The sequence below is a fragment of the Hemibagrus wyckioides genome, linkage group LG16 (genome assembly GCF_019097595.1).
Source record: "Hemibagrus wyckioides isolate EC202008001 linkage group LG16, SWU_Hwy_1.0, whole genome shotgun sequence".
Taxonomy (NCBI): Eukaryota; Metazoa; Chordata; class Actinopteri; order Siluriformes; family Bagridae; genus Hemibagrus; species Hemibagrus wyckioides.
This window is the reverse complement of record NC_080725.1, coordinates 20067655-20091263: the sequence shown is the minus strand read 5'-3', so window position 1 is coordinate 20091263 and position 23609 is coordinate 20067655. Positions and strand designations below refer to the sequence as shown.

The 23609-nt window shown below is 40.4% G+C and overlaps 2 protein-coding genes across 4 annotated transcripts in view; both read left to right on the top strand.

The window, feature by feature from the left end:
* The window catches only part of kcnn2 (potassium calcium-activated channel subfamily N member 2), a 53456-nt gene extending 46643 nt beyond the window's left edge, over positions 1 to 6813 (top strand). For 2 of the 3 annotated variants that reach the window (XM_058412334.1, XM_058412336.1), the window contains one exon: positions 1072 to 6813. In XM_058412334.1, the coding sequence (XP_058268317.1) occupies positions 1072 to 1332 (261 nt within the window). In that variant the 3' untranslated portion in view covers positions 1333 to 6813. The remainder of the gene's footprint in view (positions 1 to 1071) is intronic. The other variant, XM_058412335.1, reaches the window with a different exon arrangement.
* A 781-nt stretch (positions 6814 to 7594) lies between these two features.
* drg1 (developmentally regulated GTP binding protein 1) lies at positions 7595 to 13655 on the top strand. Its single transcript, XM_058411006.1, has 9 exons — positions 7595 to 7816; positions 9045 to 9168; positions 9550 to 9725; positions 9993 to 10062; positions 10151 to 10320; positions 11200 to 11330; positions 11897 to 12064; positions 12561 to 12683; positions 13293 to 13655. The coding sequence occupies exons 1-9, from the start codon at positions 7778 to 7780 to the stop codon at positions 13390 to 13392; spliced, it is 1101 nt and encodes a 366-aa protein (XP_058266989.1). The 5' UTR covers positions 7595 to 7777; the 3' UTR covers positions 13393 to 13655.
* Positions 13656 to 23609: the final 9954 nt, after the last annotated feature.

The following is a 23609-nucleotide window of genomic DNA, read 5'->3' as shown; positions in this document are numbered from 1 at the left end:
TCCACTGCAGTGAGAGGTAATAGAACGAGCAGGCAGGTTGGGCAGCAGAGCGTTTCTCACTGAAACTCCATTAAAGCTGCAGAAAACGCGAGCTGAATTGTTTCCTGGGTTTGCCGAGCGTCAGGCTTCGCCGGGTCAACGTTCAAATCCAGTCAGTCAATCACAAGCGTGATGATCCGGCATCAATACAGTCATGAAGCTAGTTTTAATTACTACTTAGACTCAGATACCGCTGGACAGAAAACACGGCTAATTAAGAGGATTATTTATCGGACTGAAAGTGATATCAGGTGAAAACGTTCAGCTTGTCATCAGAGAGACTGCGAGCTCCAGTCCAGGGAGAGTAAAATTCCCCATGTTCTCTGGATGTACTCTCACTCTCCTGTCAATCACAGAGAGTGTATGTGGAAGAGGGCAAATAGCTCTTTCCTCCTTAAGCTGGATTCACCTGCCGTGTTTACCGAGTTGTTCCCTTGTTACCGAGTCTTGTCAGATTATTTTTGTCTTCTGTCTAGAAATCCAAATGTCACTAACAGACACTGCGAATGATGATTTCTAGAAGGAGGAGGCGGTTTTGCAAGAGGGTCGACATTTGTTTTAATCAGAGGCCTGGCGTCAGGCCTGTGATTACATCATAACTCCTAATTTGCATGCACATAATGATTCACATAATGACCACTGATTAAAATGACACCCTTTAATAATTTACAAGTTGTGATTTCAAAAATAAATGAATTTCATGTACTAATCGATTTCCTAAATAAATGTATTTCATATGTAAATCAATATTTGAAAGTTTTAGCTTCTCTTACAGTAGTTTGTGAGTGGCTGATAACCTAAACTCCGCCCCCTGGTTATGACAGGCACAGACAACAACAAATCCAAACGATTTGATTCAGGGGTTTTGATTTCATTACAAGATTTGTGAGATTAGCCGTCGGAAATGGTGTTACTGTGTGTTGCATGAGTCTAATCATGGAACAAAAATAAAGAAATAAGGTTTTAACCAATCACAAACGGCTAACTGACTAATGCTTCTCTCTCCTCTTCCTGCTCTCCCCGTGGCCTCAGACTCAGAACATCATGTACGACCTGATCTCGGACCTGAACGAACGCGGCGAGGACACGGAGAAGCGCATCGCCGTGCTCGAGACCAAGCTGGAGACGTTGCTGAGTAACCTGCAGGCTCTTCCGGGCCTCATCAGCCAGCTGATCAGCCAGCAGCAGCGTGACTTCCTGGAGGTGCAGCTGCAGCCATACGAGCGCTCGCAGTCTGTGTCTCGACGGCGCTCTTCCTCCACGGCGCCCCCTACGTCATCAGAGAGCAGCTAGAGACCCTCGGAGCCCCCTCGCAGAGACCCTCCGCCATCCTATGGCCGACGTGCATCTTACTGTAAAGCCTTACGGTGTCTCAATAACGCGTCCTCCGCCTCCTGATGACGGTAGCTGAAATGGCGTACAGCTTTTAATTTGTACCTCAAGGTTCTCTTTTCTCTGCTGGCAGGTTCTCAGAGAATTTTTTTCCTCAGTATAGAAGGCGGGGCTGTCCAGAAAACCCGTCCTCACACACTCATCAGGAGAGCAGTGTCACACAACCTCCATGGCGCAAAATAATACTGTGCCAGAATAGTGCTTCCCAACGGACGTCCTGCTCTTCCTGCGTGTACGAGACTGTATGAGACTGAGTAATTCCTCAAACCAGCAGGTGTTAAGACTTTTTGTTTCATCCAGCAGTCGATAGGGGACTGACCCCCGCTGACCCCTCACCCCCTCACCCCTGTCCAGAGCTAACATATAGATTTACACACCGGAGGAGAAATATATCTATATATATTTTAGGTTAGAAACAGCATCAGATATTTACGGTCTTCTTCTTCTGAAGCCGCCCCTTCCGAGCTATTCTCTTTCCGGGGGCCAAACGAGATAACAAAACAATTTATTTTATTTTATTTTATTTTTTAATTTCCAAACGAATGCATCTAAAGCTATACTTGCACTTCTTATGCACTTCAATGCTGACTGACTATTATATGAATTTACGTTGCTCTTTTAAAAACAAAAATAAAAACACATTTAGTCATTAGATCACGGCCAGAATGTACGACTGCGTAGTCTTAAAGCAGGATACGTTAGCAACTAAAAGCCCCTCCTTATATTTAAACGGGACCTCAACCTAAAACTGTGCTTATTTCCTAGATGTTAGACCGCTGCTATTACTGCTGCATCATCCTCAATCTTTCAAGCTCTTCTTAAAGGGATCATTTGGTGAGGAATGGAATTGCCTTCTCAACCGGTGTTTGATATCCACTTCGTTTAGCTTTGCACTGTAGCTAAATCTGTAACTATGATACTTCACACACTGTATGGTTATGTTAAAGAGGCGGCCATCTCGGTGAACCGTAAATTTCCTTCTACAGCGCAGTTTGGCGATCCCGTGGTACTGGTGGTTCGACTTTTCTTCATTTCCCCACTCAGAGCTTCAGTTCCTACCTGCAGTTTTATAAACTTCTAACCATGGTCTCATCTAATTCTGTCAGATTATACTTCTCAAAGTTTGAAGATGGGTTTTCCCATGAACTAATAAGACAATGGCTCTCAATTTGGCATAATGTTCCAGGGCACGGGTTCCAGATCTACAGCAACCTCATACAATCAGTGTATTAGTATAGAGATGTTAATTAAAGCATCTTTGAATAGACTCTTATTACGTCCATACGAGCAAGAGACAAAGCCACAAACACAAATTAGGTTCAAACGATCATCCGAAATGATTCCTCTGGACAATCCCATGGCGCCTGATGTCCGACTTTTCTTCAGTTTTCTACACAGGAACTTCAGTTCCCTCGTTACGCTTCAATATGCGGAAAATACTAGAGAAACTAGTGGTTTCATCTTATCTTGTCCTCTCCTGGACCTCTCATTTAAAGTATACAGAGGTGTTACAAAGCTAGGAAGGCTGTAGTGGAGATGCTTCACACTTAATACAGTTAGCTTGCTTTTGCTAATCTGGCACTGGAGCTAGTACCAAGCCTAGCATGTAACATGGAAATCAAACAAGTTAGCTTTAGAAGCTGTGGACATGATGCGGTTTCCGATCAGGAATGTTTAAAAAAGAAATAAATAAAAGTCACAGGTTTGTGCACGCCCACAAGAGACACGGTGTTAGCGTGACTTGTTAGCTACGTTGAGCCTCATAGCTGCAGTGCAAAACTAAAAAAGCAAGTCTTGAACGATCGATTGTTGAACAAATTTTGGTGTAACTGGAAAAACAGTTTCTTGCCAAACTATTCCTAGCAAAATGCATCCCTCTCTCTCTCTCTCTCTCTCTCTCTCTATCCAGCAGCCGAGAACAAGTTGTCAGCTTAGTGTTCTGTTCGTCTCCAAAATCTCAATGAAACCCACATTCACCACCGGATGCTATTTCTGGATGTATCACATCTGTCTAAGAGCAGCAAATAACTTTATTCGGAAATGCCTATTTTTATACTCGTGAGGACAAGCACACCACCGAAAATCCGTCTCTGTCAAAGAAACACGAAACTGTGGCCGAGAGCGAGGCTGGCGATCGGAACCGAAGCTGTGAAAACCTGCGAGAGCTCGACTGACCCTCCGACGGCTTCCTGTAGGGATCCCGGGGAAGACCATCCCGAGCTTGTGTCCCAGTGTAGCAGCATAACACCATGACACTACTGTGACTTTAACCGGGACGAGTCGCGTGAGCGTCACGCAGAGATTCACGCGGCACATGACTGCCGCAAGCCGCTGCGGCTCACGGGATGGAGGAACAGTTTTCCACCCGGGTTCGGTCTAGCCTCAGACGACAAAATGGAGCGGATCTCGCGTTTGTCTTTGTGTGGTCAGCGCAGGATAGCAGTGATGTCAGATGTACCACGTCTTTAACGTATTTTTGTGTTCTTTTACATGAGTGCAAAAGTTTGCGTCCCCTGTGTTTCATACATATCCAAGAAAGACAAACATACAACTTTTTTACTGTCTTCAGCCACAGAACCTTATTTACATTCCAGGCGTTTGGTAGACGTTCTTATCCAGAGCGACATTTTCTCTCAGTTTGAGATTTATAGTTAGATTTAATGTTGTGACGCGTCCATGAGAGAGTGATTCTGTCAACACTTACCTTATAGAAAAGATAAATATTAGCTTCCTAACCAGATTTCTGTCTCTCTCTCTCTCTCTCTCTCCTATTTTCTCTAAACCTCTCTCTGTCTCTCAGTCTCTTTTTCTCGCTGTCTCTCTCTATCTCTCCCTCTCTCACTGTTTCTTTTTCTCACTGTCTCTGTCTGTCTGTCTCTTTCTCTCGCTCCCTGTCTATTTTTTTCTGTCTCTCTCTTTCTCTGTTTTTCTCTCTCTTCCTTTTTCTCTTTCTATCTCTCTCCCTGTACCTTTTTCTCTCTGTCTCTCTCTCTCACTCCATCTCTCTCTTCCTTTTTCTCTTTCTCTCTGTCTCGCTGTCTCACTCTCTCTCTCTCCTTTTCTCTCTTTCTCTCTCTCACTGTCTTTCTATTTCTAACTCTGTCTTTCTCTTTCTTTCTCTCTTATCCCCCCCATCTTATTCTCTCTCTCTCTCTCTCCCTCTCTGTCTCTCTCTCTCTCTCTCTCACACCCCAAAAGTCTTTACATGAATCTTAAACAAACATCTTCTAACACCGAGCTTCACCCCAGCGACAGTTTCTTTATTAAACATCACATTATATTTAATCTATTTATTATTCCTCTTATATTAAGTGGAACGTTCACGACAACAACGCCTTGGAGGAGCGTATTAACATAAACGCATCTCAGTGTTACAGACAGAACGACTCCCTGAGCCGTTAAATATAACTGAATTCACGCCAAACGTCTAACCAATCAGATCAGAGAAGTGAGCTGTAGCGTAAAGACTCGTAATGTCCGTGTCTCATGATGTTCATGTGCGTCTTCATTAAGCTTAATATTCGAGAATGTTTACATCGTCTTCAGAAAAACGGGAGGGATGCAAACTTTTGAACTCGTACCATTTTACATCTTTAACTGTTTATATTTTAAACCACACCATTTCTTCTTTGTCGCAATGAAGGAGTTTATTCCAGTTTATCCGCCGTATCGATCTGTCTCACAATAAAGACTTTATATTTGCTTTACATTTGTACAAAAACCCCGGACGGCTGAAATGATGCTAAATTTCAGCTCAGATGGCTTAAAGGTGCGGTTTGTCATTTTCACACAATAATTCTAGACCTGCTTTAGTCATGATACTTTCAAGAGAAACAGTACAATCATGATGTAATGAATTTGGATGGTTCATTTCTTCCAGGATTTTATTTGCCATATTTCTGAACCTAGCTCCTCTGTAGCTCAAACGTCTCAGCTTCGTTTCTACTGGTACTAGCATGTTGTATTTGTGTGATACGGACGGTACAGAGAGGGGGATAATGGGTAAATCATAGCACACAGGGGCACAGTGACAAGCCAGACATGCACAACAAAATCTTTACAGCGTAATCTACGGTGCTGTGCTTCAAACAGACTTCAGGTAAACACAGATCGTTCGAGGTGAGCTCGCGTACCTGGAAACATCACCACAAGATATCGTCATTTCATTGGAGGAGAACTGTTTTGATCCGTTTAGTTTTTTAGTGCTTTTTTTATGCTAGTCGAATCGGTGAAGGCGGAAGCACAGATCATTGAAGACACATGCTATGACTTTCTGTGAGAGCTGAATTCATGCGCTCATGGAAGAGGGATTTGGATGAATGTGTATCGTAGTGATGTCACAAATCTGAGGGGAAAAACGTGCAGCCATTTTGGAAAACCTGCAAGCTTGTGTGAATATCATTGAGTTTGCTTGGTCGTGAAATCCCGGAAAGACTATTTGCGGCATCTGCAAGTGCGGCGAAAATGATAAAACGATTGTTTATCTCAGATCTGGATAGCGCTTTTAGCAATGGACAAATGTCGCAAAGCAGGTCTATAAATTCAGAATGTAAACTCGAAAACATTGCAATTGATCACATTTAGTATTTTCTGCCTTCGATCAGTGAAATATAGACTCATTGAGAGAAATATCATTTATCTCTTTAACATATTTTTAGCTTCACGTCCTCAAAGCCGTTAGCTTTCTGTTTACTGTCAGTTTTGCTTGGATTCATGCAACACTGCCCCCTAGTGCACACACTTAGAATGACATCCTAGAACGCACGCTATTAGACACGTGTAAATACGTTATTAAACACGTGTAAATACGTCATTACACACGTGTCAACACGCTGTTAACGGTACGTTAATGTGCTTCGATGGGGGGGAATGAAAATTTCCGAGATGAAATGAAGATTTTGTACTTGTGCTGTAATGTCACCTCACATCCACCAGAGGGCGCTGATTACACATTACAAACCGCACCGTTAAGATCACGACTGAGCTTTCCAGATTTCAAATCCTTCTTAATCACTTATCTAATTAGGTTGAAGTAATGTAGGTCAGACTTTCATCGTCTCCTATCCCAAATCCATCCATTTTGAGTCTAAGGCTAGATCTAATCTGCAAGCAAGCAGCTGGGATCTGAGAGCTCTGTGTATTTCACTTCTTTCCAAGAGACTCCTGTTGTCTGATTCCTGGTGGTCTGTTGCAAGTTGCTCGCATGTTACGGACTGTGATCTTTTTTTTGGATGCCCACTCATCTGATGGCCTGAAGCTGGATGGATCAGAGCGAGAACACGTCCGACCTACGAGATCGGTGCTGGATCCAGCAATTTCACCAACATTTGAGTGATAATAATGTATGCAAAATGATTATGAATAATAAAAAGAAACTATTTACCAAACAAACAGCTTGTGAATTATTATTAGTAGTAGTAGTATTATAACACTTTTTATCATTATTATTGTTGTTGCTGTTTCATTTATCCAAGAGGCATTAGTGGTAGCTCAGGTGGTTAAGGCTCTGGGTCATTGACCGGAAGATCAGGGTTCAAGCCCCAGCACGCCTGTGAGCAAGGCCCTCAACTTCCCCCTACTCCAGGGGTGCTGCATCATGGCTGACCCTGTGCTCTGACCCCAACCCTCCAAGGATGGGATACGTGAAGAAAGAATTACACTGTGCAGTAATGTATATATGATAATTAAAAAGAACATTTTTTAAATATTTCGGTCTCACATTCAAATTAGAAGATTTGGTATTTTATTATCAATTTATTATCAGTTTATTAATAGCAGGCAAAACAACTTAGTCACACACACACACTTCGTTTTATTCCAAGTATAAATAAATTATACTGTCAAATATATATATATATATATATATATATATATATATATATATATATATATATATATATATATATATTAAAATGATAAAATAAAGAAAATCGCTGTTGAAATTATTATTTTAAATTTTTTATATATTTTTTTAATCTATACATATCAAATTTATATTTTTATATAAGCAAAATAAAGTATTTTTCATGCCTTATAATTGTATTTTTTATGCAAATAATTTATTATTAAAGCCGCGTGTAAAGACCAGAGAAACAGCCATGGTGTTTTTCTGCAGTGTGACTCCTCACCAGCAGGCGGCGATACGTGGCTCGTTACTCAAGCACGAGACCGCTTTTTCGCCAGGAGCCGCTCGCGCGACGGCATGACAGCGGTGTGCGGAATTACATTAGCATTGAGCTAACGACCAATATATAACTAAAGACAGGGGAGAAAAACTCCAATTCGTCTATATTATTCCTTTTACTTCTTGAAATACTCCTGCGGAAGGACCAACCTCGGAAAAAAAATGAGTTTACTGGCCAAAATCGCCGAAATCGAGAACGAGGTTTGTGTGAATTGCTTGTTAGCTTGATAATCAGTGGCTGAATCTCAAATCGCTTCTAATTCCCTAGAGTCGCGCACTTCGTAGGGCGTTAAATGAACGGGTACACTGTCCTATTTAGTGCACTTGGTTACTAATACGAAGGCGTTTAGGACACGCTTCTGGTTTGAGCTCCGACAACCATTGAAACCGGGGCCGCGATTTAACGTTAGCGATTCATTTTCACAGTTTACCAATAACTCCGGTTTATGAATTAAAAGTAGAGTCAAACAACATGCCCACCAATTTCATTCGGCTCGATTCGCTACTTTATTTTTAATTGACTTGTTTAACATGAGAGTTTGGCCTAGTGTAAACTTAAGTTAGCTTGCTTAGTTGGCACTGATAGTCCAGATGCTTAGCGCCAAACTCATTTATACTCAAAAAAACAATAATAAAACAGGTCAAGAGCTTACCATACGAACATATATAACATAAAAATTTATAGAAAATGAGTACACGAATCAGACAACCTCGATTAAAAACAGTACAGATTGCAAATGTACATGAGACTGGGGGTTGTCAAAAATATCATCTCGCGATACTTTTCACGATATACGGTATATCGAAAAAATAATAATGATGTGACAGCTAAACATCAGCTCTCTATACAATAAATCTTTAAATCTATATATTTCAGTAAATGTTAATTTCCAGTGTGTCAGACATCGTCACACACACACACTAACTATATATATATATATTACACACTATATTCATAACATCTTTGGGATAAATTAGAGCTGAGACCAAAGCTGGGTCTCCATATAATATGGAGTTGTCCCGCCCTTTGCAGCTACAACAGCTTCAACTCTTCTGGGAAGGCTTTCCACAAGGTTTAGGAGTGTGTTTATGGGAATTTTTGACCCATTCCACTAGAAGCACATTTGTGAGGTCAGGCACTGATGTTGGACGAGAAGGTCTCTAATTCATCCCAAAGGTGTTCTATCAGGTTGAGGTCAGGACTCTGTGAAGTTCCTCCACACCAAACTCACTCATCCTTGCTTTGTGCACTGGTGCACAGTCATGTTGGATAAATATATATATTGGATCTGAGGCGATACCGGTCCAAATCACCGTTGTGTCTGATACTTTCAGATTGCCATGTTGTCAGATCCTCTTTATAGTAATGAATACCTTTTTTAAGAGAAGTACTGTATTAAGGCATTGTGTTTTGTGTCCTGGTGGACAGATGGCTCGTACTCAGAAGAACAAGGCCACGGCGCATCACTTGGGCCTGCTGAAGGCTCGACTCGCCAAACTGCGTAGGGAGCTCATCACTCCTAAAGGAGGCGGCGGAGGAGGACCTGGAGAGGGTATGTCATACAGGATGAAGGAACAGACATGTTTAAAACAGACGGACTGCTATAAAACGTAGCAGGTCTTGTATTAGAAGGAAATATTTTAACAAACTATTGTTCATTATTTGTCACATTTCTGATTCACGTGGATACATAACATATTTCTTATGTACATTTTTTTGGCTACAGCTCTCAGGCTGTTGTTGAAGCAAAACTTTCGGTCCAGAATGCATGTTTATGTTTGGAAGCACCTTAATAAAATGTACATTTTAGTGAACATACTGGCTTAATGAGACTACTGTCCACACTACTTCGTGAGAGTATTAGCATTTCCAAAATATGCATTTTAGACAGAAGACGTTTTTGCCCTTGCTGCAAATTCTTTCTGTATTTCAGGTTTCGATGTCGCAAAGACAGGAGACGCGCGTATCGGCTTCGTGGGCTTCCCCTCGGTGGGTAAGTCTACCCTGCTGAGTAACCTGGCTGGAGTGTACTCCGAAGTGGCCGCTTACGAGTTCACCACTCTCACCACGGTGCCGGGAGTCATCCGCTACAAAGGAGCCAAAATCCAGGTTCTGGGAAAAAATCAGTCGCACTGTTTTATTTAGATTTTTGTTTATTTATGTTTGGGATCATATACAGTTATAACAGACAGGTTTTATAGTTTTTAAATACAAATATTGCGATAAATAAATCCCAACCTGTCAGGAATCATCACAGAATTAGTGAGATTTGATTGAAAATAGTTTTATATTTCCCTATTTATTTTTAATTAGTATTGCTATAGTTTAAAGTTGTACAGTTGATGCTGACGTCTTCTCTCACTGTCTGCATTTCAGCTTTTGGATCTCCCAGGTATCATCGAAGGAGCCAAAGATGGTAAAGGAAGAGGTCGGCAAGTTATAGCAGGTAGAGATAGCGAACTTTCTTCCACACACACTCACGTTTTATGCCTTTGTTCACATTCAGCTCATTGCTCTTGACGTGTGTGTTTCAGTGGCTCGTACCTGCAACCTGATCCTGATCGTCCTGGATGTTCTGAAGCCTCTCGGACACAAGAAGCTGATCGAGCACGAGCTGGAGGGCTTCGGCATCCGGCTCAACAAGAAACCTCCCAACATCGGCTTCAAGAAGAAGGACAAAGGAGGCATTAACTTCACCACTACTGTACGGCACACACCATGCACTCACTCGCTTTTACTTATCAGGCTGCAAACTATTGTACTTGGAACTCTAGGAAAATAAAATAAAAGATCTCTGACACAGAAAGGCGTTGAACTCATTGGGAAGAGTTATTGATAAGACTTTGCTTTGGATATCCATGGTTTTATTTTTTTCTGAGATGAAGCTGAAGCACACATTTAGATCAAAACATGGGACACTGAAACATTCAGTAGATTGCAGCATAATTTCTGGATTTTGTGTCCTTTTGTTCTGTTTATAGAGCTGTAAAAGGCCAAATCTCAGACTAAAAATATATTATCGCTTCAGAAAAGTTTCTTTTATCCCATATAGCCTTGGTGTTGTGTTACAAACACCATCTCACCCTTGGACACAATATTCATGACACATTTAAGTAAGAAATCCGAATGACCGGCTCGAGTAAATTCCCAATTCCTATTAATTGTCAATGCTCCAGTCACCACTAGGTGACACTGTGGAGACATTCATTGTATGTTTTTTCCTTTACCGCTCTCAATTATTTGGTTTTGGAGAAGCAACTGCTCTGGACGTTGTGTATAGAGTGTTTGTTCCCTGCTCTAACACACCTGATTCAACTACACAGCCCTTTCTGAGCTGAACCGGTTGTGTGTGTGTGTGTTAGAGCATACTCTATCACTCAGATGTTGGTGAAAGTGCAGGCTCTGTTCTCTAAATATAGACATTCAGGGGTGGGAGGGTGTCTTGTATGGTTCCTAAAATGTGGTAAAGGAATACAGCCGTTTGTGCGCTTCTTCAAGGGCAGGTTGAGAGTCTGAGTTTTGTTTATGTTGCACTCTCTTATCTGTTTTATTTCCATCATCACCGCTTCTCCTCATGTTTCAGTGTGCACAGAGTGAGCTGGATGGTGAAACTGTGAAGAGCATTCTGGCTGAATATAAAATCCACAACGCTGACATAACGCTGAGGAGCGACGTGACGGCCGACGACCTCATAGACGTAGTGGAGGGAAACAGGTACATAATGACTGTAAAGCAGTGTGGGAGAGGTGACTGACCTGCTGTGACCTGCTATTGAGTCCTGAATACATAGCTTTTATTTCATTTATTCAACTCTTTCTTTCATTTCGTTCTCTCTTTGTTTCTCTTTCATTCTCTTTCTATCTCTTTTTTTTTTTGTGCGTGTTTCTCTGCCTCTTTCTCTCACATTCTCTCTTCTTCCTTGTTCTCTCTGTTTCTGTCTTATCTCTCTTTGGCTCATTTTCTCTCCTGGTCTCTTTCTTTCTGTCTTTATCTATCTCTGTCTCTCTTCTATTTTGCGCTTTTTCTGTCCTTCTCTTTTATTCTTTCTCTCTTTCTCTCCTTCTCTCTCTGTCTCGGTTTCTCTTTTTATCACACCATCTCTTCTCTTATATTTTGCTCTCTCCTCTTTGGCTCTCTTGCACTCTTTGATTCCCTTTTTAACTCTCTCTCTCTCTCTCTCTCTCTCTCACTCTCTCTCTCTCTCTCTCACTCACTCTCTCTCTCTCTCTCTCTCTCTCTCACTCATGCTCTCTCTCTCTTTCTTTTTTTTTTCCCCCCAGAGTATACATCCCCTGCATTTATGTCTTGAACAAAATTGACCAGATCTCTATCGAAGAGCTGGACATCATCTACAAAGTCCCTCACTGCGTGCCGATCTCCGCTCACCACCGCTGGAACTTTGACGACCTGCTGGAGAAGATCTGGGATTATCTGCACCTCGTACGCATGTAAGGAAACCACGTAAGCTCTCAGAGCAGAAGCCATACGGAGGAGTGCTGGGGTCTCTGCTTTAGAGTAAAACGTATCGTGATACAGGCTTTTTAAGACCTCGGCTCCGGCCAGAAAAAGCAAATAAAATTCACGATTGTAAAGCATTTAAATTTAACAATTCAGTAAGAGAGATGTTTTATAGCGTTTCCATCTGTCCTTCCCTGTGACTTGTGATATTTACAAGACTGACAGCTTAAAGAGAGTGAGAGAGAGAGAGAGAGAGAGAGAGAGACTGACATGATGATTGATGATATTTCACTAAATATCTGTTGGCAGTAATGTTAATACTGAGGGAATATTTCATGAGGTACACAATCGTACATGTTTGCTTAAATTGTGTTCTCAAGGCTCTTTTATTACACAATTGTTTCTTTGTTTATTTACAGTGTTAATTAGAAAAGGCTTATATCTGATTACCTGATAGTGATTGTCTTTTTTGTTTATTTGTTTCAGCTACACCAAGCCCAAGGGTCAGCTCCCTGACTACACAGCTCCTGTGGTCCTTCCCGACGGACGAACATCTGTAGAAGATTTCTGCCTGAAAATCCACAAAAATCTCATCAAGGAGTTTAAATAGTAAGCAAACCCACATATTTGTAGTGCAACTTTACATTTAGGGGCACAAATTCGCTCAGGACATGCCTGAAACAGTGGATAAGTGTGAACACACTATATTATATACGGTATTGTATGTAGATAGGGAGATCTTTTTCTATGTAGCTCTTATTAAACAAAATAAGGGTTATTTGTAACACAAGCACTAGAATACCATGAGAGCTGATCCGGTAAGTGAGGTGGCCACTAAATGACTAATCACTGGGTAGTGTATACAGCATGGGTACATTTCTTTCATCCCAGAGAGCACAGACCCGGTTAACATTCTTCAGCGTAAGGGAATTTTGAAGAAATGTCCCCAATGCTGAACATCACAGCCTCAGGTCCCCTGTGATGGGTGGGAGGGTGTTTGGCGGGGGTGTGTGTGTGTAATGAAGGATGCAGGAAAAGCCATTATCAGGTCTTGGATCAGAGCTCTATGAATAACTTGTACAAACTTTCCTTTCTGCAAGCTGGTAGATTTCCAGCAGTAGTGCAGGACCTCTCTGATGTAATGTATGTGAAACACCAATCATAAATCACAGCTTTAATGGAACAGAGCCTGACTTTTTCCCCAATCCTTCTTTCCAGCGCGCTGGTGTGGGGCTCCTCCGTGAAACACAACCCTCAGAAGGTGGGCAAAGACCACGTGATGGAGGACGAGGATGTCATTCAGCTGGTCAAGAAGTAAAAAAAAGACTCAAACACTTTGCATGAACAACTTGCTTTTTACAAGCGAACGGTGAGAGACGGCTTTCGAAAGACCAGACGCCGTCCATGACATCGAACCTCGTTGGGGGCTTCTCGTTCTTTCCTTTGGACGTCATCAGATTATATATGAACACTGATACCGCATTTCGCCTTTCCGACACGTGTTGAACCACGCATGAGGTGAATGCTGTTAAAAAGGAAAACATATTGTATCTATAGGTTTAAATAAAAGGCTTAAAACTCTTTATTGATGCTTTTCTTCACATGTTCTCCCTGTGCCTCACACCTTCTAAAAACATGTTATAGATCAAGTAGTTGCAGTGGTTAACATTGTGTGTGTGTATTTACACAAACCTCTCCAGGATGTATTCCCACCTACTGCCCAGTTTGATGCTGACATGCACCAAGGCCATGCATCCTTTTTGAGGCTGACATCCACATAAGCCACACCCCCTTTTTTGATAATAACCTTCACATAGGCCACACCTCCTTCTTAAGACTGACATCCACATAGGCCATACCCATTTTTTCATACTGACATGCACAGAGGTTACACCTCCTTTTTTGAGACTGACATCCATATAGGCCACACCCCTTTTTTAATACTGACATGCACAGAGGCCACACCTTGAGACTGACATCCACATAGGCCGCACCCCTTTTTTGATACCAACATACACATAGGCCACACCCCTTTTTTGATACTACATGCACAGAGGCCACACCTCCTTCTTGATACCAACATACACAGAGGCCACACCCCTTTTTTGATACTACATGCACAGAGGCCACACCTCCTTCTTGATACCAACATACACATAGGCCACACCCCTTTTTTGATACTACATGCACAGAGGCCACACCTCCTTCTTGATACCAACATACACAGAGGCCACACCCCTTTTTTGATACTACATGCACAGAGGCCACACCTTTTTCTTGATACCAAAATACACATAGGCCACAGCTCACACTAATAATTAAAAGCTGTGTGTTTTATTGGATTCAATTAAAATTTCTTAATTTAATCTAGTTATTTTCATCATCAATACATGACATTTGATGATTTGTTCACTTGGACCTCCAAGTTTATTCAAAATGCTGTGCTTTAATACCTTATCATTACTAAAGTTACCTTTTTTATATTTTTTCATATTTTATAATATGCCTATAGGTCATGGTTATTGTAATAATTTATTTATATTCTGCCCAAAGATGACATTGCATCTTCAGAGATATTTCATTTATTGCTAAGCTGTTTTCTAAAATGTTACATGACGATTTGCCTGACCAAGACTCATTGAAAAAGAAAGGATTGAGGCGGTCACTCTGAGGTGTGAATGAAAGATACAAGACCTGGAACACATCATGTATGAAATCTAAGATTCAAAAAAAAAACTTTCTGTACAAGAAGAATGTCATGAGATGAAATTAATTTAAATTAATTTGTCCTGGTACACACTATTCAGTCTGGTCAGTCGAGTAAATGCCCGAAATCGAGGCACATATTTAAGTCTTGGTCATGTTCATTTAAATACTTGAGAATTCAGATCAGATGCTCTCAGCATTTTTCCTGGTGCAGTGAAGGTATGGTTTAAAGAGCCTCTCCTCCTCCCCCTCGACCTCCTCCTGTGTCCTGCAATAAGTCACTCTGGATAACCAGATCACTTAGTGAATGAAACACAGAGCAAACGATCGACAGCAGCACAAAGGCACAGATGTGCTTCATTATCCACTCTGAGCACAGAGATGAATGATACTGAGGCGTTCCTCGTGCAGCCGCCTCATCGGTTCATCAGCTAAAAAGCATATTGGGGGTTTTTTTCTGTCAGAAAATCTGCTTTGTTTGTAATATTTTATTTTGTAATAGAATGAAGCTCGGACCGTCTGTGTCGTCCAAAATGCTCTTTTAGTTTTTACTGTCATTTCTTCAGAGCATTATTGTCTCTATGCTTCACTGTTTCATAGCTGAGATCCAAAGTGTTTCCGTATAGATTTAGATATAGATGTGACATTGAGGATGTGCTGCACTGACGCAAATCTGATACACGCCCTGCAAAACATAGTAAGAAAACCATGAGTGTCACATACGCACAATGGGGTTACAGAGTCTGTACTAAATATAACACAACGAGAGATGGAGGGATAAAAAGTGATTTCATTGGGTGGATACAGCTATAGACAAAAAGAGATGTATAAGATGCATAGAGCTAGATAGAGAGATATATTTAATTTTATTTTATTTGTATAATGCTTTTAACACTGTCGCAAAGCAGCTTTCTATATTTCATCTATATATAGATAGATAGATAGATAGATAGATAGATAGATAGATAGATAGATAGATAGATAGATAAGCAGGTAATTATAGACTTCTGCAGTAGGGTGTATAGATGGTTCAATTATGATAGATAGATAGATAGATAGATAGATAGATAGATAGATAGATAGATAGATAGATAGATAGATAGATAGATAGACAAACAGACAGACAGACAGACAGGTAGATAGATAGATAGATAGATAGATAGATAGATAGATAGATAGATAGATAGATAGATAGATAGATAGATAGATAATTATAGACTTCTGCAGTAGGGTGTATAGATGGTTCAATTATGATAGATAGATAGATAGATAGATAGATAGATAGATAGATAGATAGATAGATAGATAGATAGATAGATAGATAGATAGATAGATAGATAATTATAGACTTCTGCAGTAGGGTGTATAGATGGTTCAATTATGATAGATAGATAGATAGATAGATAGATAGATAGATAGATAGATAGATAGATAGATAGATAGACTGCTTAGATAGATAGATAGATAGATAGATAGATAGATAGATAGATAGATAGATAGATAGATAGATAGATAGATAGATAGATAATTATAGACTTCTGCAGTAGGGTGTATAGATGGTTCAATTATGATAGATAGATAGATAGATAGATAGATAGATAGATAGATAGATAGATAGATAGATAGATAGATAGATAGACTGCTTAGATAGATAGATAGATAGATAGATAGATAGATAGATAGATAGATAGATAGATAGATAGATAGATAGATAGATAGATAGACTTCTGCAGTAGGGTGTATAGATGGTTCAATTATGATAGATAGATAGATAGATAGATAGATAGATAGATAGATAGATAGATAGATAGATAGATAGATAGATAGATAGATAGATAGATAGATAGATAGATAATTATAGACTTCTGCAGTAGGGTGTATAGATGGTTCAATTATGATAGATAGATAGATAGATAGATAGATAGATAGATAGATAGATAGATAGATAGATAGATAGATAGATAGACTGCTTAGATAGATAGATAGATAGATAGATAGATAGATAGATAGATAGATAGATAGATAGATAGATAGACTTCTGCAGTAGGGTGTATAGATGGTTCAGTTATGATAGATAGATAGATAGATAGATAGATAGATAGATAGATAGATAGATAGATAGATAGATAGATAGATAGATAGATAGATAGATTTTAAAAAGATGGTTAGATATAGACAGATAATTTGCAGCAGATTGTATAGATGGTTTAATTATAGATAGATAGATAGATAGATAGATAGATAGATAGATAGATAGATAGATAGATAGATAGATAGATAGATAGATTTTAAAAAGATGGTTAGATATAGACAGATAAACAGATAATTATAGATTTCTGCAGCAGATTGTATAGATGGTTTAATTATAGATAGATAGATAGATAGATAGATAGATAGATAGATAGATAGATAGATAGATAGATAGATAGATAGATAGATAGATAGATAGATAGAACAGCTAGAGAGATAACTCGGCTTTTGGCTTTTTAGTATTCTGAAACGTTCTGATGGAAATGATGCTTCATCACGCTTTTTTATTACTGCTTCTCTCGTTACTGTAGAACACTGCAGTTACTCTCTGGATTCTTCCAGATGGACAGATGAACGAGTGAATGAGTGTGTGAGTCTGCATTTTGGTATCAGAGTTGAACAGAGTACAGTGTAGTTTCCCAAAAATGATGCACCAGTAGATGAGCTCATGATGATGTCTGCATGACGATGCTTTCGGCAAACCATCTCAGGAATTCTCAGGAATGTTTGGTATTCAGAATCGTTGTCACTTGTTTTACGCGTATAAATCACTCCTATAATTCACTCAGCACATGTAAAAACAAGTCATTGCTCTAATCCTTTTCCTTCTTTATGAGTTTAAGTATTGAAACATTTCCTGAGGCCAGCTGTACTTTTACACACTTCCAGTACAGATACAGATCCAATAACCCAGGCTGCTGAGTGACATTGAGGAGAGCTACGCTGATGCTAAGCTGATGCTAAGCTGAACGTCTCAGGCTAAAAAAAAAAATTGTACGAATACCATCAGCATCCTATTCATCCACCAGGGTTACTGAGTTCATTCGGAATGAAATGGAAGCAGAAAGTCGCTGGACGTATGGACAGTGTGTATTGTATGTGTGTGGCTGAATGGTGTGTATATGGGAGACTCCTTCAGATAGCGAATGCAGCACTCCTCCATCTCCACCCTCTCTCCCCCATCTGCTGCACTTTCTCCTGTAAATTATAGCGGCACTTTAGCTAATGAAAGAGTTGAAGTCCAGGCACTAATAAAATCCATTAAGCGAATAAAGCACTTCCCCCTCTAACAAAATTAAGAAATCTGCCCCCCCTTTAAAAAAAAAAGAGGGAGGACTCTATATTAATATTTATGAAATGCGGAATGGACCCCTTTACCCCTTCATTCCCCCCTCCCCATTTAGGGGGCCCAATCTTTGCCCCGCCCCTGTCCAGCATCTTTTCAGCTGTCCACCTATCCCTGAAGATTTCGAGTGACCACGCCTTTAAGACGTAGGAGGGACAAATGATGGAGGGATGTTGGAGGAGAGACGCCCAGGAGAGCCCGTCTTCAGTTGGGGTCGGCGGGACAACCAGCGGGACAACCAGCTCTCCTCTTTGTTCTTCATGCTAAGACCCGAGCTGAGAACCACCATCCTCGTATTGGGTGACTTGTTGGACAATCTCGATGAAAGATCCGAAAGAAAGGTATGAATTCAAAAGACCAACGATGAATGTCTAACTGGTTTTGCTTTTCTTTTCACAGAGCCGTTTTGAAAAGACGCTGGTTCCTGAAAGTTCCGTTCATTAGAAGCAAAAGAGGTTGGTGGATTAGGGAGTTTAGAAAATAAAGACAACTATCAGAGTGTGTAGAGAAGATCTTCGGTACTAGGAAATGGGTAAGACGTAGAGTTAGAATGGTCCAGATCAGGTGTTTAAAGGATAGGAAACTAGAAAAAGGTCAGAACGCGTCATTGAGAGGTCTAGACTCATCCTCAAAACTACGGTAAGAGCTAAAAAACCTCCATCCCATCACTGGTCTCATTCCTGCTTTGATCCAATTTTCTACCTCATTGAGAGATCTTCCTTTTCTCACCCATCTCTCAAACCATCATCCCCATCGATACATTTGTCCTCTTCCTTTTCATCATGCTAAGTGGTCTAGTGGCCAGACCTTTAGAGTTGATTAGCGCTCCCATCTCTCCTATTCTGACTAAAGCATCTCCAGGGAATTGACAAGTACGGGAATAACGGGATTATCCCCTAGATGGATGGTCAGACTGAAGTCCAGCTCGGTGTCCTTACTCAATAGGCACTTTGTGTACAGATGTACCATCCTTTTAGGGTGATGATCTCTTAGGGTCGGCATCCAAAATTGCAGTCTTTTGATTAAAAGCTGTGTTTTTCTATTCCTGGCCAATGGACCTGCATTTGGCCCTTCCAAATTAAGTCTGAATTGGCTATGTCCCATCCGTCTTCGCCCTTGAACTGTTCTAAGTAAGACGACTAGACCTTTAGAGTCTCTTTTTCTTATTAAGATTCTCTTAACAAGATCACCATCAATCTGGCAAACTTGATTTCTATTGATTGTTTTAAAAGGAAGAAAACTAAGTAATTCATTGGAACCATTCTGTTTTGATTACCAATACCACTAGATTTTTTTTTTTTTTTTTGACATTGTTTAATATTTGATAATAGTTTTTAAAAATTAGCTGATTCACTAGTCATGATGATAAAGGAGGTGCAAGATTTTAGGAGCGGGCGGGGTTTGACGCAGTTTTGGCGCAGAAAGGGCGGTGCCCACGTCTCGCCGCAGTGAAATTGTGACCTATGACTAATTTTTTTGCAGATGTCCTAAGACGCCCAGCTTCTTGGACACTTCCCCTTTGGCTCCACCAACGGAGACAGAGCTGCACAGGTCCACCACCTGTCAAGACCTCCCCGAATCTCAGCTACTACAATATTCGGTTCATCTCCTCTGTTAGGAAACGAACAGCAAAAGGGAATGGATATGCTGTTTAAACCGGAGACATTCCTTGAGGAACTCCGCTCCCTTCATTTTTTTTCTTCTTACATCCATTTTGTGAATGTTCCATGGATATACCTTCCATCTGCCAGTCATGCACTGGATTCATTTAGCCATCCTCATCTGCATTAAACCATACTGTATGCCATTGATGAAGATCCGATGTGATGTTCTGTTCGGACCGGTCCACAGGTTGAAGATTTTGCTCACATCTCTGCCCAGGACGCCATTGTGCTTGATCTAACCATGCAGTTCCTCTCAGGTCCATGGTTGTGCCAAGCACTTTGGAGACTTGAGAGCACAATCGTCTGGTTTCGTCCGTCTTCATCTTCTCGGTATACGAAATCATGAAAGCTTGACCTTTTTTGAGTTCATTTCATTATGTTATCATTAGCATTCATTAGCATCTTCAGAAATAAAGAATCTTACATTGTTGTGTTTATTAATCAGAACCGAACCAATGGCATGGAGTGTACAAATATGATTGATAAAATCTGCCATCATTGACATTTATATTAAATGCTGCACCTTTGTGAAGTCTTGGTGATCTTTTAGGAATCTTCATTGTTTCAAAAGTCAGATTAAACCAAGAAGCTATGATCAACATACGATGATACCGGAACATTGTGTCATATCAAATGAGTATATGGATTTCAGTTGCCATATGGCTTCATTCTCAAAAGCACTCAAGAACATAAAAAGTGACAATCGGTTCAAATCCCTTCCCTATTTCAGCCTGTCCACCAAACATCATACGCAGTCATGAATGAATCGGCAGCCAATCAAACAAGTTTCCGCCGATATAAAGCTGATTTCTTGTGACACGATGAACGATTTGCTTTATGAACAGAAAATAAACCCACACTGACATGACTGTGATGAATGAAAGTCACGAGAGGCGGAGCTTTACGCCTTCGAACGGGTCTCAGACCGCTATAAATGCTGGAGGTCATCATGTAGCTCATAAATTCGTCTCAAACGTCTCTCTCCATCACTGATATGTTGCGGTTCACACACGCAATGAGTGCTTTTATTATCCTGCACTTTAACTCGCTAACAAACCTGTAAATAAAATGAAAGCATATCACTTTGGGCGTGGCTTCTGTCTTTTGTGTAATAATGCTTTATTTTAAGCATGGCTATAGCTTGAACCCTCAGCTCAAGCATCTCTCTCTCTCTCTCTCTCTCTCTCTCTCTCTCATCATATCCTTCAAGTGTATTCAATTTAATCATAATTTTCTCCAGTTTATACTGAGTTTTATAGATTTTCAACTGGTATTATTCAGTATTGCAAATTCTGAAGGGAAATGAATGGATGTCAGAAGAACTATTTTGTAAAAAAATAAAACTGGACATAGATAAAATCTATTTCGATAGTCTTACATTAAGTATGCAAGAGCGGACGCGAGTGTAGAACACACCGAGACTCATCATTTTTGTACGTCGCTCTGGATAAGGGCGTCTGCCAAGTGCCAGAAGTGTACAATGTAAATGTCACCGTAGTCTGTTCACAGGAGGCGATATCATAACTGAATAATAACCGTAGTCACAAAGTTAATTTGGATTGAACCCATTTAGCAGCTATTATACCGGGCATATTTGAGCATATGAATGTTAAGGTCATCAGCTTTTTTAAACACATGCAGGTTTTTAGTTAATGACAGAATCTAGATGTAGATGGAAAATGTGCAGATAGAGCCACTGGGATGACGCCGGTACTCCTGTCTTACTTATATTGCTTATATACATATTCAGTGATTTGACATAACATTAAAACCACTAATAGATGAAGTGATTATCATTGATTATCTTGTTCAATGGCACATCAAGGGACAGTCAGTTCTCAAAGTCGACCGGAGCAATGTATCAGCTAGACGAGTGCGTCAGAGCATCTCTAAAACAGCTGGTCTTGTGGTGTGTTATTGGTATGCAGTAGTTAGGACCTACCAAGTCTGGTCTGATCCCATGGAAGAGCTACTGTAGCACAAACTGCTAAAACAGTTAATGCTGGCTATGACATTCAGATTCAATTCAGGATTGGTTAGAATTTGGCACATCCGTCACATTCAGATTTAATGCCACTTGAGCTGGCTTGAGACTTGTATAAAGGTTCGTATAAAACCTGATCCATGTTAGATCGAATCTATGGATAAGAAATAACCTTAGCAAAAAATAATTTACAACACATTTCTAAAATTTACTGTTGAATAGAAAGGTAATATTTGCTTGTTTTATTTTCATCAATTAATAAAATTGTTAGTTACTTTGATGATGATGATGACCCTTCCATCAGATACCTACACCGACCAAGCATAACATTATGAGCGGTGAGAGGTGAAGTGAATGAGACTGATGATCTCATCATGGCACCTGTTAGTTGGTGGGATATATTAGGCAACATCCTCAAAGCTGATGTGTTAGAAGCAGGAAAGATGGACAAGTGTAAGGATTTTAGCGAGTTTGACCATAAGGGCCAAATTGTGATGGCTAGACCACTGGATCAGAGCATCTCCAAAACTGCAGCTCTTGTGGGGTGTTCCCAATCTGCAGTGGTCAGTATCTATCAAAAGTGGTCCAAGGAAGGAACAGTGGTGAATCGGCAACAGGGTCATGGGCAGTCAAGGCTCATTGATGTACATGGGGAGTGAAGGCTGGTCCGTGTGATCCGATCCAACAGAGGAGCTACTGTTGCTCACATTGCTGAAGAAGTTAATGCTGGTTCTGATAGAAAGGTGTCAGAATACACAGTGCAGGACGGGTCAGTGCTGTTTTTGCAGCAAAAGGGGCACCCACACAATATTATGCAGGTGGTCATAACGTTATGCCTGGTCGGTGTATATTTGCATAGACACTCCATTCTCCATGTCTCCTGCAGATGTCTCCTAATCCTGCTGCTCAGCACTGGAACCGCACTAAAACGTAAATGACAACGACAATGTAAATATATCCGATTACACAAACCATCGCTGGCAGTCGATCGATGATCAGCTCAGATGATGACTGATGGACATTGCTCTGGAGATGAGCTAAAAAGCAATGCGCATTAGTATTCTGCGCCGGAGCTTCAGCTTCTTTATCGCTCTGAATAGCGATGACTTGTCTCTCTGTCTTGTCTCTCCATAGCAGCAGTTACAATATTGTTGTATGAGGATTAATCAATATTTCAGACCCTCTGAGACCTTGAGTCTCTGCTTTAGACACAGAACCCTGTTCGAAAGATTTCAAAGGAATAAACTTGGGCTTTTCAACCAAATCTCTATCCGTTGTATTTGTAAGGAAATAAATTGACACTTTATACAACAGCCGACTGATTCAGTTTGACAAGCGACGTTCCTAGCGGGCTTATTTTTAGCATAACCACTAAAGGACATTTCGTTGTTCGTATCAATCCGCTCAATATTAAAACAATAATCCTACTGAATCGGTTACTAAAGTAGAAATAGCAAAACCATCACATATCAAACAAAACAATTTTTCATGAATAAAACTATAAAAGCTCGTCAGATGAAGATGTAAAAAGGAAGAAGTGACACTAATTTCACCGGAAGCAGCTTTAACAGGAATGTGGGCTAGCTAGCGAGCTAGCCAACAGGCTATCAACGATTGTAGCCTCTTCTGGATCTATTTCAGCTAGCGGAGCTAATTTTTTCTGCAAATTGTGTCCGAAATGTCAATTACACAATACTCATGTTTTTTATTCATAAAATTGTTGAATGAAAGCAATATCGAACTTAAATTTGTCTAGTGATATAATGACTAGCACCATGGCTGTTTACCTGCATGATTAAGCCGAA

Bases quoted from the DNA above. Each gene is read 5' to 3' on its own strand.
- drg1 (XM_058411006.1), top strand. From the start codon at position 7,778: ATGAGTTTACTGGCCAAAATCGCCGAAATCGAGAACGAG. The intron at 9,169-9,549 runs GTATGTCATACA...TCTGTATTTCAG, and splicing joins CGGAGGAGGACCTGGAGAGG to GTTTCGATGTCGCAAAGACA. The intron at 9,726-9,992 runs GTTCTGGGAAAA...TCTGCATTTCAG, and splicing joins ACAAAGGAGCCAAAATCCAG to CTTTTGGATCTCCCAGGTAT.